We start from the raw sequence: 19395 nt of genomic DNA on the forward strand, positions 1-19395 counted from the left end.
TTACTTTTCAAAAATTCCAATTCTAAAGGGTTGAAACAAACCCGTGCAATGCCGGGCGATACTGCTAGTTCTAATATATTTGTTTTAACGGCAGTGCATTAGCATGGCCGCAGCTCTGAGCTGAAACTACAGAAAAAGAAAAAAAAAAGAAGTTAAAACACACTCTAGATGGAATTTTTGTCAATTAATCACATGAATACTCTCTTCTGTATTTGACAAGATCTCTACAACAACAAGAACAACAACATTAACCCTTTAGCATTTAAACCGGCCAAAAGTATTCTGCTTGTTTTATGTTCAAACTGGCCATATCTGGTCTCTTACACCAACCCTACAATATCATTTTAAAAATTAACAGCTTCCTCATCAAAATCTCATAGCTACAAGATAATGCACAATTAGTTCAAAACAATGTGGATAAAAAAGGATTAATTTTAGCAGAATAATGTGAACACTAAAGGGTTAACAGTGAAAAAATTAAAAATGATTCTTACTTTCATCAGCAAGACAGCTTAAATTAAAATGTCCTGCCATAATGTTAGCTTGTCTTTGTAGACTGTCACCAAACAGATGTTGACCTTTGGTCACTACATAGTATATTACACAACCAGCGGAAAATATGTCGACAGCACACGTCTGAAAAAAAAACCCAGAGAACACTGATGCTTATTTTTCACAATTTACTTTCTCCATTCAGACAAATGGCCGATCGTGTTTTTACAGAAGACTGAAATTGAAGGACACTGCCTGTATGACAGTGACGCTCGTTTACGACTATCGTGCTGTGTCAAACAAGGAGATACACATATACGCACACATGTACACGTATACAAAGGGCTTTTTTGAATTTCTGTCTACCAACTGCACTCTCAAGGCTTTGCTCAGCCTGGAGCTATAATAGAAGATACTTGCTCAAGGTGCCATGCAGAGGACAGAAGCTAAAACCATGTGGTTGGGAAGCAGAGTTCTTAGCACACAGCCATGTATGCTCCATCACTTTAACACTTTCGTTACTGTATTTATTTTGAGATGCTCTGTGTTTCTTTCAATTACTTTAAATATAACAAAGAATGTAGTAAAATGACTTGGTTATCATTAAGCCAGTGTTAGGAACATAAATTGTGACTAAGGTTTGGTAGAAGATTTTAATTAAAAACAAGACATTTGTACTCAGAGCCAGAGCCAGTTTCAGCCGGGTTGGTAACGGAACGGGTTAACAATAAAGAGCGCCGCCTTGACTGGCTTCTGTGCCGGTGGCACGTAAAAAGCACCGCCCAATTGTGGCCGATGCCAGACTCCCCTGGCACCTGTGCCAGTGGCACGTAAAAAGCACCCACTACACTCACAGAGTGGTTGGCGTTAGGAAAGGCATCCAGCTGTAGAAACACTGCCAGATCAGACTGAAGCCTGGTGCAGCCTCCTAGCTTCCCAGACACTGGTCGAACCGTCCAACCCGTGCCAGCACGGAAAACGGATGTTAAACGATGATGATTACAACAATAAAATTAGCATAAAAATAAAACAAAAAAACTTACTATTTTCTGGCTGCCAGAACAAGCAATGACTTCCGGTGCAATCCATCCATCAGTACCGGTCACTCCAGGCCGATGTGAGAGAGAACCTTGGCCAGCAGTTAACTTCTTGCACAAACCAAAGTCAGAAATCATAGCTCTTGGCTCATTCTGGACACCGGATATTGAAAGAAGAACATTCTGGGGTTTGATATCTCTGTGAACTAAAAATGAATAAAGAAAAAGATAGAAGTAACAAGTAGAGAACAATAGGTATTTCTCTCTCCTCTCATACTCTCCCTCTCTCTGACCAGGTAATCATGTACCTCCTCTATAGCAAGACACCGGTTTCTATCCCCCCGTCTCTCTGACACAAGATCCCCTCCTCCAATGCTGCTCCCCTCTCAAAAATTCCATGTCTTGCAAGTTACTTGGTGACCCTGCCAGTGCTGGTGTCATGTAAAAAGCATCCAGTCCACACTGTGAAGTGGTTGGCATTTGGAAGGGCATCCAGCTGTAAAAAAACTATGCCAAACTCTATCCTTTCATCATTTGACACAAGATCACCTCCTCCTCTCAAAAATTCCTTGTCTTGAAAGTTGCTTGGTGACCCTGCTGGTGCTGGCACCATGTAAAAAGCATGCAGTCCACACTGTGAACTGGTCGGCATTTGGAAGGGCATCCAGCTGTAAAAACCATGCCAAAACTGACCTCATCTCTGCTGGTGCCACATAAAAAGCACTATTTCTAGTCCTGTCTTTGTACATCTCAAGTTCCCAAAATGAAAGCCCAAATATTTCCTGATGAACTATCCTTCAGAAAACTTATTTATTCACATCAGTTTTAAATTAATTATCCATTATTGCATAGCTTCAAGATTTCAAACGATGTGATTGTTTATTTTTAGAATGGCATTGTAGGAGAGACATGAGAGGCTGCATCTGGCCAGTTTGAACATAAAACAGATAGAATAATTTGGCTGGCGAGCTGGCAGAAACGTTAGCACGCCGGGCAAGATGCTTAGTGGTATTTCGTCTGCCGCTACGTTCTGAGTTCAAATTCCACCGAGGTCAACTTTGCCTTTCATCCTTTCGGGGTCGATTAAATAAGTACCAGTTACGCACTGGGGTCGATGTAATCAACTTAATCCGTTTGTCTGTCCTTGTTTGTCCCCTCTGTGTTTAGCCCCTTGTGGGTAGTAAAGAAATAGGTAGAATAATTTGGCTGGGTGTGGCAGGTTTAAATGCTAAATGGTCAAGAATAAAAAAAAAGCACATCTTTACACATTGGACAGTATGGTAACTCATTGTTCATTAGAAGTCACAATGTCATCAGTGACCACAACTTACCAATGTCCAGTGAGTGCAAGTGTTGTATACCGGAAATAGCTTGATGCAACAAAGACCGCTGGTCAAATTCCTTCAGTAACGGACATCGATCTTCAACATAATCTGCTAGAGTTGCTGTACCTAATTGCAAAGCTATGTACCGAAACTGGGAATCAGCTTCCTGAAAAAGAAACAAAAATTGCTTTCTGTTAATATCATCATCATCATCATTATTATTGAGTGAAAGAGCAGTTCATGCCATCAAAGTGACACTGGAGTAAAATATATGAAGCCCAATATACCCATCATGACTACCCGTCTGATAAAGGTACACCAGGCACATGCATCACAACCATATGTGCGCGACATGGTGATCTCATATCAAGATAAACAGCACATGACCTTGCAGATGGGGCCCAGTTAGAATTTTCTTCAGGTTGAGTAGCCCATCCCGCTCAAAAGGTCCCTGAATAAGGGTTGTTTAACCCTTTCGTTACTATATTTCTGACCAAAATACACCCCTTATGTGTTTCAATTAATTTCTAACGTAATCATAAATTTAGTCTGGTTTCATTAAACAACTATAACTTTTTTATTTATCAATATATTAATCTGATTTTTGGAAGATAATTTAATGAAATGTTCTCAACCAATTCTATACTATAATTTTTGTCACAAAGTGACTCTAATTGCAGGTAGATACAGGTAAATTCAACAAAATATAAAATTATTAAAATTTTGTTCAAACATCGCTATAGAAAATGGGTTATTAGCTAATATTCAATTGGGTATACAACAAAATTTTACAATAGAATTTGTTATTCTGGGTAACTTTCTGATACCCATAATAATATTTATGGCAAAATAGTCTTAATTTCATTTAAGGTTATGGGAAACCACTAACTATCTTTTCTTTCGCTTTGTTTACGTTTAGCGTAACGGTTCGTTTCCGCCGTAATGATTTCAAATAGGCTCATTCGAAAAAGTAAAGAGAAATAGTCTAAGGCTTTACTCTCCTGGGAAAGTCTGTGGCTTGGTCCAGTTTCTTCAGAAAAATCACTGAAAGAAACAGTTTTTAAATTTTCACTCCATTCAGGTGCCAATTCATTTTCTTTATCGCTGTCGGAGATCTCGAATTCACTGTTTTCACTTTCGGAAAATGAAACATCAGATTCATTATCAAATACCTCGTGCTTTTTTTTTCAGTCATAGAGTTAGGTCTTCAGTAGAAAATCCTTCGAATTCTGACTCGCTGCTTGATATAATGAAATTCGTATCCATTTTTTGTCAGAATTACAAATTTTGAAAACACAATAGGAACAAATTTCGGAAAAAAATCTCCCAAAATTCACGGAATTAAAATTACACTTCGATTGTTGTACAAAACTGTAGTTGAACTGTTTACGAAATATAATACGTGTTTTCACGAATGTACTAAAGAGATTTGCTCTAATATTCTCATTTAAATATGAATAGGTAAATTCGGGCAGGTTTGGGCAGTTTGGTCACATTAACCAAAATTTTTTTCGGGCGGCTTTGGGCGGTTTGGTATCGAAAGGGTTAAGGATGTTGAAAGAACCACCCATGTTTCCAGAGGTGAATTATTCAAACCCCAAAGAATCCCTCTCAACACACAGCAATGATGCTCTCCCACTACTTCTGCTCGTGATCAGAGATGCACATATCGTCAGCCACTAAGGGACATGCTCAACTGGTTAAGGCCAAACAACTGACAAGCAAATCTGTGGTATTGAGCAGAGTATTTATAATTATTATTATATTATTATTATTATTATATTATAAGGCAGTGAGCTGGCAAAAGCATTGGCATGCCAGGCAAATTGCTTAGAAGTATTTCATCCAACTTTATGTTCTGGGTTCAAATTCAACCCCTTCATCCTTTCACAAGCAATAAAATAAATACCAGTTGGGCACTGGGGTCAATCTAATCAACTTACCGCCTTCTCTGAATTTGCTGGGCTCATGCCAAAATTTTAAACAGTTATTATTATTATTATTATTATTATTATTATAAAAGGTGGTGAGCTGACAGAATTTCAGATAAGGCGGAGAGCTGGCAGAAACGTTAGCACGCTGGGCAAAATGCTTAGCGGTATTTCATCTGTCATTACGTTCTGAGTTCAAATTCCGCCGAGGTCGACTTTGCCTTTCATCCTTTCGGGGTCGATAAATTAAGTACCAGTTATGCACTGGGGTCGATGTAATCGACTTAATCCATTTGTCCCTCTGTTTAGCCCCTTGTGGGTAATAAAGAAATGGGTATTTCATCGGCCGTTATGTTCTGAGTTCAAATTCTGCCGAGGTCGACTTTGCCTTTCATCCTTTCGGGGTCGATAAATTAAGTACCAGTTACACACTGGGGTCGATGTAATCAACTTAATCCCTTTGTCTGTCCTTGTGTGTCCCCTCTATGTTTAGCCCCTTGTGGGGCAATAAAGAAATAAGAATTTCAGGCCTTGTGCCTATGGGAGAAAGAATTATTTAAGGTAGCGAACTGGCAGGATCATCAGCATGCCAGACAAAATGCTTAGCTGCATTTCATCCGTCTTTATGGTCATCTTTAAGTTCTGAGTTCAAATTCCGCCTAGGTCAACTTTGCCTTTCATCCTTTCAAGGTCAATAAAATAAAGTACCAATCTAGTATTGCAGTCGATGTAATCAACATTCACCCATCCCCTGACATTGGACCAAAATTTTAAATTATTATTCTTACACTTTTATTCTTTTGCTTGTTTCAGTCATTTGACTGCAGCCATGCTGGAGCATCGCCTTGACATGAGATTGAACCAAAGATCACACCGTTGTATAGAAAGCTTAACCACACAGCAATGTCTGTACCTTTTTTTTTACTGTTTCTTCCTAAAACTTTCTCTAAAAGATCAATTAACTTCATCCATCCATTTCTCTTCTCCACCAAATATTCCTAGGAAGGTCATGAAGGGTAGAATCCTTAAGGCACCTCTATAGGGCCCTATCAGAAGCAATCCTCATTACAATTTCTTCCTGGAGTCCCAAGCATGACCAGCTGAGACTATGGATATTATGGCACCCAACAATTCTACACATGACAGCTCAGCGCCAACAATTCAGCACCAACAGTTCCATGCAAGAAAATTCAACGCATCTTCTACATTTTGAAGTTTTCTATCTAAAGGATAGCAAAATCCATTTAATAAAACGTGCTTATGCCCTTCCTCTGATAAAAACCCACTCCATCACTGCTTGACAACTGGTGTTGGTGTGTTTATGTCCCTGTAACTTAGTGATTCAGTAAAAGAAGACCAATAGAATAAGTACTGGGCTTGAGAAAATAAGACCTGGGGTTGATTTGTTCGACTAAAACTCTTCAAGGCAGTGCACCAACATGGCTGCAGTCATGTGACTGAAAACAAGTATAAAAAAAAAAGAAAAAAAGGAAAGGCAAGACAATTTTAAGTTCCTTACCGTACAGAAGTATCTAACAACATTTGGATGTTGGTCAGATTCTCTCAGCAACTCAACCTCACGGTCAGCCAGGCTGAAGCATTCTGGCAACAGACGCTTCACAGCAACATCTCGACTATCAAATAAACCCCTGCAAAAACCCAAATGGGAAAAATGTGAGACTTCTCAAGATATACATAGGAAAATACCCAGATAGCTACAGACTTTAGTTGATCATATCATCATCATTTAACGTCCGTTTTCCATGCTAGCATGGGTTGGACAGTTTTGACTGAGGACTGGCAACAGATGGCTGCACCAGGCTCCAGTCTTGATCTGGCAGAGTTTCTACAGCTGGATGCCCTTCCTAATGCCAACCACTCCGAGAGTATAGTGGGTGCTTTTTACGTGCCACCTGCACGGGGGCCAGTCAGGCGGTACTGGCAATGACCTCGCTCTAATCTTTTTACACATGCCACCGACACATGCTCGAATGGTGCCCTTTTACGTGCCACGGGTACAGAAGCCAGTTGGCTGCTCTGGCAACGATTACAATGATCACGCTCGGATGGTGTTCTTGGCACCCTACTAGCACAGGCATAAGTGCCAGTAAGGCGACGCTGGTAACAATCATACTCGAATAGCCGCTCTGTCAACGATCACACTCGTATGGTACTCTTTGCACCCCGCTAGCACGAATGCCAGTCATCGAAATGATTTTGATTTCGTTTGCCTCAACAGGTCTTCGCAAGCATATATACTCAGCAATATATAACATATTTACAGGCAACTCATTATCATCATCGTCATCGTTTAACGTCTGTTTTCCATGCTGGCATGGGTTGGACAGTTTAACAGAGGTCTGGAGAGCCAGTAGCTGCACCTGGCTCCAATCTGATCTGGCAATGTTTCTACAGCTGGATACCCTTCGAAATGCCAACCACTCCATGCCAAAGAACAGGAGCCAGTCAGGCAGGCCTGGCATACTGGTACCATTTGCGTGACACCAGTAGCTTTCCCAACTGCGGTTTTACTTGGATTGATGGGTCTTCTTCTCAAGCACAACATAATGCCAAATGTTTCGGTCATTTGTGAGAGACAACACTTGAAAGGAGCTTTTCACGTGTCACCAGCATCAGCCACTTTGCCTCCATGAGGCCCAATGCTTGAAAGGTGCTTTTTTTACATGCCACAACCACTCCAAGAATGTAATGAATGCTTCTATGTGCCACTGACACAGGTGCCAGTTGCATGACACCAGTATCTGCCACGACCTCAATTTCATTTGACTATTCATCATCATCATTTAATGTTCATTTTCCATGCTGGCATGGGTTCGACGGTTTGACCAGAGCTGGAAAGCTGAGGGGCTGCACCAGACTCCAATCTGATTTGGCATGGTTTCTATGGCTAGACGCCCTTCTTAATGCCAACCACTTCACAGAGTATACTAGGTGCTTTTATATGGCACCGGAACAATTTACTTAACCATTGAGACCCCCTTCGGTCATGACTGACCATGGGATTGCACCTAGAATGTTACCCTCCCAGGCACAAGTCCAGGCAAGGTTGTTTATGGAAGACCAGCAGTCACTCATGCATACCGGCCTCCCCTCTCCACGCCACCAGTGTTATCCAAAGGAAAGGCAAAGGCCGATACAGCTTGACACCCATGACGTCGCAACTCATTTCTACAGCTGAGTGAACTGGAGCAACGTGAAATAAAGTGTCTTGCTCAAGAACACAACACGCAGCCCGGTCTGAGATTTGAACTCACAACCTGACAATTGTAAGCTTGACACTCTAACCACTGAGCCATGCGCCTTCACATTTAACCATTGTCATTGTTTTCATGTCTACCTTTCCATGATTGCATGATTCAAACAGAGTTTATTGATATAGAATTGTTTGGCAGCCAGACACCCTGGTGGCCTTCCTGTCACCAATCCCCACCTGTTTCCAAGCAAAGTACTACTTTCCCATGATCAAGCATGTTTCCACGGAACAGTGGAAATGTAAGCTGCTTGTATGACAGGAACACACATTTACAACTATCACATGTATTCAAGATAAGGAGACACAAACAGACAAATATAAACACACACATACACACACGATGGGCTTCTTTCAGTTTCCATCTATCAAATCCACTCACAAGGCTTAGGTTGGCCTCGGGCTACAGTAGAAAACACTTGACCAAGGTGCCATGCAATGGGACTGAACTTGAAACTATGTGGCTGAGAAGCAAACTGCTTAACCACACAGCCATACCTACACCTTAATTAATTGTAGAAATTTTATATCAAGTAGCATTAAGGGTATTCTGTGTTTTATTAACTACAAATACTTACTTGAAGACAATTGTGCCTTCTGATCCATGTCCGAGAATGTCTCGTGGGTAAAACAGAATCTTGCCAACTCTGACTGCACCGTCTGTAAAAAAAAAAAATGCATGGAAAAAAACTAAATAAACAAAGAAAATTGAATGACTATAAAATGAAAGAATATAAGATAAAAAAGAAATAGATTGATGGATTTAAAGAGACAGAGGTAGCTTCTGTCTGGATGATGAGGCTGCCATCTTGGCGATGAGCCAGTGCACTGTGGGTCACTGTGAGTCTGGAACCTTTCTGAGACACTGGCCTGCCAAGGGTGACCCTACCAAGAGCAAAACTCCAGATGGTAAGACACTCTTGAACCTATAGAACATGCAAGCCCCCTGGCTATAACAAGGCCAGGAGGGGGCACATAGAGTACATACATATAAATATTAGTTCATCCATTGTTGTTGACAATGACCAAGGACATCGCATGGGAGAAGAACAGAAGACACAGTGCGCCTGGCTGTGGCCAATCAGTCCAACATGTGCTCAGAAGGCTCTGCCACAGGTTGGACACTGGCGGCCAGCAAGGACTGAAGACAAGGAGTAGGCTCTGGACTTGAATAGTTCACATTTTCCTTGTGCTCTGAAATCTTACTCTGTTTATAGGAAGTGACACCACATATAAATAGATATACCTATTTCTTTATTACCCACAAAGGGCTAAACATAGAGGGGACAAACTAGGACAGACATAGGTACTAAGTCGATTACATTGACCCCAGTGTGTAAGTGGTACTTAATTTACCAACCCTGAAAGGATGAAAAGTAAAGTCGACCTCGGCGGAATTTGAACTCACAACTTAACGGCAGATGAAATACCGCTAAGCATTTCGCCCGACGTGCTAATGTTTCTGCCAGCTCGCCGCCTTATAAATAGATATACCACTGTATCGACCAGACTACTGGAGTTGTTATAGACCACTGGTCACAATGTCCCTCTTCACATTGTTGTAACTTTTGAATGATGCTACCTTGGTACCTAAGCGAGCAGGATAGTATTCTCCCTCAACAGAATGCCAACCTGTCATCTGGTTACACATTTACAGCAGAATGGACTGGAGCAACCTGAAATGAAGTGTCTTGCTCAAGAATACACTGCACTGTCTAATCAGAGAATCAAAACCACAACCTTGCAGTAGTGAGTGCAACAACCTAACCACAGTGCCATGCACCGGTCAGATAAACTTAGAGATGAACACCATGATTTCACTTGACTTGATAGGTCTACTCAAGCATAGCATATTGCCAAACATCCTTTTTTGTTTGTTCCTTCTCGAGCCCCGCCTGGCTCATAAGGACCGGAGCCGCGTGGAGCTTAGGTGTTTTCGCTCATAAACACACACATGGCCTGGTTTGAGATTCAAACCACGAGTTCACTGCTCTAACCATTAGGCCATGTGCCTCCACACCAAACATCTTGGTCACTTACCATTGCCTCCGTGAGGCCCAATGTTCAAAGGATGCTTCGTACATGCCACCGGCACGGGTGCTGGTTACGCGACACCAGCATCGGCCATGACTTAGATTTCACTTGGCTTGATGGGTCTTCTTAAGCACAGCATATCGCCAAAGGTCTCAGTCCCTTATTATTGCCTGTGAGGCCCAACATGGGACGAGGTGGTGAAGCATGATCTTCAAACGTTAGGCCTCATAGATGCAATGACAGGGTGGCTGAGCCCTTTAGTGATATGCCATGCTTGAGTAGACTTGTCAAGCGAAGTGAAATCATAGTCGTGGCTGATGCTGGTAGCATGTAACAAGCACCCATTACACTCTTGGAGTGATTAGCATCAGGAAGGGCATCCAGCTGTAGAAACCATGCCAAATCAAGCTGGAACCTGGTGTAGCCCTCCAGCTTACAAGTTTCAGCCAAACTGTCTAACCCATGCCAGCATGGAAAGCAGACGTTAAATTATGATGATGACAGACAGAAAAAAATGTTCAGTACCTGGTAAAGATTCACTTGCGTTTTCAGACTGATTTAACAAAGGGGTTAGCTGTTGGATTGTTCTGTCAGTTGAGTCACTGGAATCTCTGGAAACCTCTTGGACCTGGTTAGTTTGCTGAAGTAATAACTTCTGTAGTGATGTGTCTGAACTCTAAGAAAAAATAAATTTCAGGTTTTAAGAAGGGATCGAAAATACTCTTCTCTATTGGTTAAATCTTTTTAGAAAGCAAGCGTGGATGTGCGGTAAGAAGTTTGCTTCCCAACCACATGGTTCAAGATTCAGTCTTCAACTAGTTTCTTCTACTATAGCCTAGGGCCGACTGAAACCATGTAAGTGGACGTGATAGAGGGAAACTGAAAAAATCCTGTTGTGAGTGTGTTTGTGTCTGTTTGTCCTTCACCAATGCTCGACAACCAGCATTGGTGTGTTTACTTTCTTGTAACTTAGCAGTTCAGCACGAGAGACCAAAAGAATAAGCACCAGGCTTTAACCCTTTCGTTACCAACCCGGCTGAAACCAGCTCTGACTCTGAGTATAAATGTCTTGTTCTCATAAGTTTTGAATTAAAATCTTCCATCAAAGCTTAGTCACAATTTATGTTCCTAACACTAGCTTAATGATAATACTAAGTTATTTTACTAAATTCTTTGTTACATTTAAAGTAATTGAAAGAAACTCAGAGCATCTCAAAATAAATATGGTAACAAAAGGGTTAAACAAAGTACTGCGGTACACTCATTAGACTAAAAATTATTTAAGAATGGTGCCCCAGCATGGCCACAATCTACTGATTGAAATAAGATAAAAGAAGATAAAGATAAAATGTGTACTCTTTGGTACCGAATAATCGTATGATATGTATCAGAAAGCAATAAAACAAACTTGTAAATTGACTAAATATGCATTTCTTGTCTAAATCTGTCTGACTATGAGGAAAGCCTCAGGAAAGTCCTCTGAATAGGCAAGTTTTTGATCTCTGCTGCACAAGACAATAAAAACATCAGCACTTCAAGAGGGAAAAAAGTTGACAACATGTCTGCTGGTTTAACACAACTGGAAGGCAAGCAGTAAAATATCTGCTTTCTCTTCTCAAAAATAATAGAATACAAAGAAAATAACATCACTGCTCTTACTATGATTGAAAGGCAAGCAGTAAAAAATTTGCTTTCCCTATGTTTCTGTTGACCACTTTATACTAGGAAATGAAGGAATGCTACAATGAATCTAATGGGAATTACCAATAATCAATTATATATTACACAAAAATTATTCATCGTGGTAAAATAGTAAGGCATGCAGTTCATGTGTTGCATACATACACCCTTCACCCCTAAGATATATATATATATATATATATTGTTGGACTGACTTTTCAGTTAAGTGACTGGAATTTCTGGAAAAATTCTAATACCTGATTGGCATGCTGAAGTAGGAACTTCCGAAGTAACTGGGCTGTTTGCTGAAAATATAAATTTAATAATAATAATAATGATAATAATAATAATAATAATAATAACAATAATAATAACAATAATAATAATAATAATAACAATAATAATTAATAATAATAAATAATAATAATAATAATAATAATAATAATAATAATAACAATAACAATAATAATAATTTCAAATTTTGGCACAAGGCCAGGGATAAATCAATTACATCGACCCCAGTACTCAACTGGTACTCATTTTATCAACACCGAAACAATGAAAAGTAAAGCTGACCTCAACAACATTTGAACTCAGAATGTAAAGATGGACAAAATGCCACAAAGCTTTTTACCTGGCATACTAATAACTCTGCCAGATTGCCGCCATTTTAATAATAATAATAATAATAATAATAATGTGAAAATCCTCTGGGATTTTGACTTCCAGACAGACAAGACATTAGAGCACCGAAGGCCGGATATAGTAACCTTTAGGAGGGACAAACAAGAGTGCCTGATAATTGATGTGGCAGTGCCAGGAGAAACCTGAGAATGGATATTGCTAGGATGTGGCAGCTACGAGAGTCAAACATAAAGACTATTCCTATTGTCTATATTATTTACATTTGATGGATATTTGTCCTCATCTTGTTTCTTGTTAACACAACGTTTCGGCTGACATACCCTCCAGCCTTCATCAGGTGTCTAGGGGAAACTTCGAACCTGGGTTCTCATTAATAAGGCATTTTTCGATGTTGTTGATGTTATTATTATTATTATTATTATTATTACTTTATTATTATTCAGGTCACTGCCTGGAATCGAAATCAAAATCTTGGGGTTAGTAGCCCATGCTCTTAACCACTATGCCATATGCCACGGACATATGGCGTAGTGGTTAAGAGCATGGGCTACTAACCCCAAGATTCTGATTTCGATTCCAGGCAGTGACCTGAATAATAATAATAATAACATCGAAAAATACCTTAGGAATGAGAATACCTGAAATAAACTCGACCACTCTCACAAATACTCAAATAATTTTAAAAACTGGAAAAATAATCCAGAATCCTTTTCCAGCACTGGATCGATCCCAAAACCTCATCAGTTCATGCCAGTCATGGGGCCAAACATCCCTGAAAGTTGCATCCAAATCCATCCAGCGGTTCTCGAGATATCTTGTCCCCGGACTAACAAACAAATATGACTAAAAACAATACCTTCACCTTTGCTAAGGCGGAGGTAATAATACCAATATGTATTCTTAAAAAGCAAGATAAGAGACAACTTACCCATGGTATGTAAAAAACAATCAAGACAGCAACTCCGAAAAGCACAAGGAGCAGAGTGATTAGGATTTTCGTCCCGTCGAGGTCGTTATTTGACAACGGTGAATCACTGGAATTATCTTTTATTTCCTTGTTGTTGGCCTTCTTCAAGGAACTTTTGTGTATGTTGTCTTTTGTGTGAGAAGGCAGACGATTCTCGCCAGTAATTTGGTAGGCGTGGGATATACGTCGCAACGCCAATTCTGGTACTTCGTGGTAACCTGAATTAGGAACAAATGCAAGAACAGAAATAAGATTTCTCTTTTTTTTACTTGTTTCAATCATTTGACTGCAGCCATGCAGAAGTGCTCCAGCATGGCCACAGTCAAAACAAATCGACCCCAGAACTTATTCTATTGGTCTCTTCTACCATACCACTAAGTTACAGGGATGTGAACACACCGATACCAGTTGACAAACGATGATGGATACACAGACATACACACACACATATGTATATATACAATGGGCTTCTTCCAATCTCTGTCTCCCAAAATCCATTCACAAGGCTTTGGTCTGCCCAAGGCTGTAGTAGAAGACACTTGCCCAAGGTACAATGCAGTGGGAGTGAACCTAGAACCATGTGGTTGGGAAGAAAGCTTCTTACCACACAGCCATGCCTGTGGCTATATTATTGGTTTTTGGAGAGCAAAGTGACTGTCTTAGTAGTGCGACAAACGTGGCACTATCCTAAAAGAATTTATTATTGATAAGGATTATTTCTTTTCACAAGACGCATGGCTCTGTGGTAAGAAGTCTGTTTCCCAACTACATGCTTCTGGTTTCAGTCCCACTGCATGGCACCTTGGGAAAATGTGGTCTACTCTAGCCTCCAGCTGATCAGAGTCTTGTGAGTGGGATTGGTAGACGGAAACTGAAAGAAGCCCATTGTATATGTGTGTGTGTGTGTGTGTGCCTTTGTGTTTGTGTTGGTGTGTTTACTTTTACTTGTTTCAGTCATTTGACTGTAGCCATGCTGGAGCACTACCTTTTGTCGAGCAAATCGACCCCGGGACTTATTCTTTGTAAGCCTAGTACTTATTCTATTGGTCTCTTTTACCGAATTACTAAATGATGGGGAAGTAAACACACCAGCATCGGTTATCAAGCGATGTTGGGGGGGGGACAAACACAGACACACACACATACATATATACGACGGGCTTCTTTCAGTTTCTGTCTACCAAATCAACTCATAAGGCTTTGGTCGGCCCAAGGCTACAGTAGAAGACACTTGCCCAAGGTGCCACGCAGTGGGACTGAACCCAGAACCATGTGGTTGGTAAGCAAGCTACTTACCACACAGCCACTCCTGCACCTAATTTAGTAGTTCAGTGACAGAGACCACTGCATTGTACCTTAGGCAAGTGTCTTCTACTACAGCCTTGGGCTGACCAAATCTTTGTGAATGGATTTGGTACACAGAAGCAGGAAGTCCATTGTATATGTGTGTGTGTGTATAACAACAAGTTGTACAGAGCCCTGCATGCATAAATCAAGGTAGAACAGAAAGAACATGACAAATGGAAAGCAACAAAACACAACACGGGGGAAAAATGGACAATAACACGACAAATGGCAAACAGGACAAAAACAAGATACTCGGATCATTTGCAGCCGGAAACCTCTTATGTTGGAATCCAGAATGTTTTTGTAGTTTTGCCTCCTTATCTCTGATACGACTCGAATCCAGCAGGGCCAGGGGACTTAAGCTAAAGGCATTAAGCCTCTGGGAAAGCCAAACGAATGTGTGCAAGAATGAAAACAGAAATGGAAACGAAAATGAGAAGCATGTTGTGTTTTGTACTTTCTGTTCTACCTTTGATTTGTGTGTGTGTGTGTGTGTGTGTCCTCCCATCAGGCTTAACCCTGTCGTTACCAACCCGGCTGAAACTGGCTCTGTAGTACAAATGTCTTGTTTTAGTAAGTTTTGAATTAAAATCTTCCACCACACCTCAGTTACAAATTATGTTCCTAACACTAGCTTAATGATAATATGAAGTTACTTTACTAAAGTCTTTGTTATATTTAAAGTAATTGAAAGAAACTCAGAGCATCTCAAAATAAATACGGTAATGAAAGGGTTAAATAAAAAAGAAAGTACTGGAGTCGATTCGTTTGACTAAAATTCTTCAAGGCAGTGCTCCAGCATGACCGCATTCCAATGACTCAGTTAAGCGATGATGATGATGATGATATATATATATATGATGGGCTTCTTTCAGTTTCCTTCAACCAAATCCACTCACAAAGCTTTGACCAGCCTGGGAGTTATTGCCGCCACCGCCACCACTGCCACCACCACCACCACCACCACCACAGTCTAAATTAATCAAATATTAAATTCACTTATAGGCGCAGGAGTGGCTGTGTGGTAAGTAGCTTGCTTACCAACCACATGGTTCAGGGTTCAGTGCCACTGCGTGGCACCTTGGGCAAGTGTCTTCTGCTATAGCCTCGGGCCGATCAATGCCTTGTGAGTGGATTTGGTAGACGGAAACTGAAAGAAGCCTGTCGTATATATATGTATGTGTGTGTATATGTTTGTGTGTCTGTGTTTGTCTCCCTAGCATTGCTTGACAACTGATGCTGGTGTGTTTACGTCCCCGTCACTTAGCGGTTCGGCAAAAGAGACCGATAGAATAAGTACTGGGTTTACAAAGAATAAGTCCCGGGGTCGATTTGCTCGACTAAAGGTGGTGCTCCAGCATGGCCGCAGTCAAATGACTGAAACAAGTAAAAGATGAAAAGATAAAAGATTATATAATAAAATCAAATGGTGTATATTATGAAAGGTGCCAAGGCATCAGTGCCTGGAAAGTCCATGAGGTGCTTGCATTAATGAACTACATACCTATGATGAATAAAGCAGAATCATGTTGGTAGTTGGGGCCGGGTTCAGAGAGGTTGGCTTTTGTTTGGTTCTCTAGATTAAACATAGATGGGCCTTCGATTAAGCGGACCTTGTTCTTGGGCTAAACAAATAAAGAAAAAACACAAAAGAATAAAAACAAATCAATAAAAAGGACGAGAAATATATACTAATAAAATTATATATTTAGTAAAATTAACAGAAGTCTGATTGCTGTTATGGTTGGTAGGGGTATGGACGATGATGGCAAGTAGTGAAGTAGGAGTGATGACAATGAGAAGGGGGGGGATAATTAAATACAACAGAGGTGATGGTCATGCAATGGAAGGGTAAAGAATTACTTAGAGGAAAGGTTTCAGTCAAACCGTCCAACCCATGCCAGCATGGAAAGCGAACGCTAAATGATGATAGTGAAAGGTGGAAGTGAGTGTGAAAATAAATGAGTGAGAGTTGGAGGGAGGAAGCTTGGAAAGAAGGAAGGATGGATGGGGAGAGGGAGGAAGGGAAGGAGGGAGGGAGGAGGAGGAAGGGAGGGAGAGGAAGGGAGGGAGGGGGAATGAGGGAGGAAGGAAGCTTGGAAAGAAGGAAAGATGGATGGGGAGAGGGAAGGGGAGGGAGGGATGGGGAGGAAGGGAAGGAGGGAGGGGGAGAGGAGGAGGAAGTGAGGGAGAGGAAGAGAAAGAGGAAGGGGGAGGAAGGGAAGAAGGAAGCTTGGAAAGAAGGAAGGATGGATGGGGAGAGGGAGGGAGGGAGGAAGCTTGGAAGGAAGGAAGGAACGAAGGAAAGAAGCTCAGCGGGATCTTATCTCACAAAGTGAAGTATGATCAATCCAGTGGAACTTAAAATATAAGTTATAATTTTCTTCCGTCACCCATGCTTCAAACCATGGAGGTTTGCGGTTGGAAGGAATAGTCATCTGAGAGGTCACTGACAGAATGTCGGAAATGTTAGAAATTCAATTATTTATGAGGAAGCTTAGAGAGACAGCAGTCCTCCGTGAGGATGGAGCAATCATTATGTAAGTAAGTGTATATGTATGCATGTATGTATGTATACATGCATGCATACATGTATGTTGGTTGGTTGGTTGGCATCCTTTCTGTCTCGGGAGACAATGGAGTTGCGCATGAAGTAGTCTAGTCCGGCTTTTATATTTCATGTCCTGATACATTTCCTGCTGTGGCTGTGTAGTCCTATCCTGGACAAACACTCCCTCTGGCAGGTACCGCAAATGTAGCAAAGACTGTTCCTGGCTGGTTGTAATGCCATAGCTTCTTGTTGACGTCTTTTCTTGTCTTTCCATTTCTCCTCTCTCTCTCTCTCTCTGTCACTCCTTTGTATTCCCACTTTTACGGTACGTCGCCATTCTCCACGGTTGCCGGCAACTGCCTCCCAACCGCTAATATTGATGTTGCAGGCCTTCATGTCTCTTTTGCAAACATCCTTGTAACGTAAGATCGGTCTACCCACAGACCTAGTACCCCTAGCAAGCTCTCCGTAGAGTATGTCCTTGGGGATTCTGCCATCTTTCATACGGCTAACATGCCCAAGCCATCTCATACGTCTTTGTGTGAGGAGTGCAAACATGCTTGGTATTCCTGCTTGCCTGAGGACATCTTTGTTGGGGATATGATTCTGCCATTTGATGCGGAGGATTTTTCAGAGGCAGTGCAGGTGAAAGATGTTTAGGCGACACTCTTGGCGTGTGTATAGCGTCCAGGTCTCACTTCCATACAGTAGAGTGCTGAGTACACATGCCTGGTAGATCTTCATTTTCGTGGTCTTGGTCAGCTTATTGTTGTCCCAAGCCCGTTTGGAGAGTTGGGCCATCGCAGCAGCTGCCTTGCCAATGCGTATATTGAGCTCAGCGTCAAGGGATAGGTTGTAGGTGACGGTAGAGCCCAGATAGGTAAACTTCTCCACCTCTTGTAATCTGTGGTCTCCAATATGTATGTTTGGGATGTCCGATGTAGCCTGGCCCATGATGTTGGTCTTCTTAAGGCTTCTTCTGTGTGTGTTACCAGAGCGGCATCATCAGCAAATAACATCTCCTTGATCAGGACGTTTCTGATTTTGGTCTTGGCACGCAGGCGCGAGAGATTGAACAGTTTCCCGTCACTTTTACTGTGCAGAAACACTCCATCATCTGATGTCTGAAAGACATGTGAAAGTAAGAGCGAGAAGAAGATGCCAAACAATGTAGGAGCGAGGACACAACCTTGCTTTACCCCGTTTTTTATTTGGAAGGCGGCTGATGTTGAACCGTTGTGCTGTATGGTGCCTTGCATGTCATCATGGAAAGACTTGATGATCCTCAGCAGCTTTGGTGGACATCCGATTTTTTGGAGCAGGATGAAGAGGCTTTTTCTACTTACCAAGTCAAAGGCCTTTGTCAGATCAATGAAGGCCATATATAATGGCATTTTCTGGTCTCTGGACTTCTCCTAAAGTTGGCGTATGGAGAATATCATATCGATAGTTGATCTGCTTCTTCTAAAGCCACACTGTGATTCCGGATAGATTCGAGAAGCAAGTAGTTGTAGCCTGGCCAGGATAACGCGGGCAAAGGTCTTTCCAACAGTGCTTAGAAGGGATATACCACGGTAATTGTTACAATCACCACGGTCACCTTTGTTTTTGTAAAGCGTAATGATGTTAGCATCCCGCATATCCTGAGGGACTGTACCCTCTTCCCAGCACTGACACAGAAACTCATGAAGGTGCCGAAGCAGGATGGTGTTTTTGCCGGCTTTGATGATCTCTGAGGGGATGCCGTCTTTTCCCGGAGCCTTATTTCTTGCTAGGGAGTCAACAGCCTTGGTGAGCTCTGCTATAGATGGCGGACTGTCAAGTTCGCACATGACTGGCAAGATCTTGACACTCTCGACTGCAGCCTCAACCACTGTGGCTCCTGTGAGTAGAGATCCTGGTAGTGCCCCACCCATCTATCCATTTGCTTGCCTTGATCCCTGATGAGATCTCCAGTAGTTGATTTCAGAGGGGCTGACTTGGTTGCGGAAGGACCGAGGGCCTTCTTCAAACCAGCATACATCCCACGGGTGTCGCCCCTGTCAGCAGCTGACTGGATACTCTGACAGATTTCCTGCCAATACCTATTTGCACAGCGTCTGGCTGTCAGTTGGG

General features: G+C 41.6%; 1 protein-coding gene across 1 annotated transcript in view; it reads right to left on the reverse strand.

Annotated features, from left to right (window-relative positions):
* Window positions 1-19395, reverse strand: part of LOC115223195 (serine/threonine-protein kinase/endoribonuclease IRE1) — a 72885-nt gene that overhangs the window by 5744 nt on the left and 47746 nt on the right. Inside the window, exons 12-20 of the mRNA XM_036512333.1 lie at window positions 16234-16354; window positions 13344-13600; window positions 12028-12075; window positions 10616-10766; window positions 8635-8716; window positions 6305-6434; window positions 2861-3020; window positions 1536-1735; window positions 495-636 (exon numbers count right to left, since the gene is read on the reverse strand). Coding sequence (XP_036368226.1) covers window positions 495-636; window positions 1536-1735; window positions 2861-3020; window positions 6305-6434; window positions 8635-8716; window positions 10616-10766; window positions 12028-12075; window positions 13344-13600; window positions 16234-16354 — 1291 coding nt within the window. The remainder of the gene's footprint in view (window positions 1-494; window positions 637-1535; window positions 1736-2860; window positions 3021-6304; window positions 6435-8634; window positions 8717-10615; window positions 10767-12027; window positions 12076-13343; window positions 13601-16233; window positions 16355-19395) is intronic.

This window comes from Octopus sinensis, linkage group LG22, assembly GCF_006345805.1.
Source record: "Octopus sinensis linkage group LG22, ASM634580v1, whole genome shotgun sequence".
Taxonomy (NCBI): domain Eukaryota; kingdom Metazoa; phylum Mollusca; class Cephalopoda; order Octopoda; family Octopodidae; genus Octopus; species Octopus sinensis.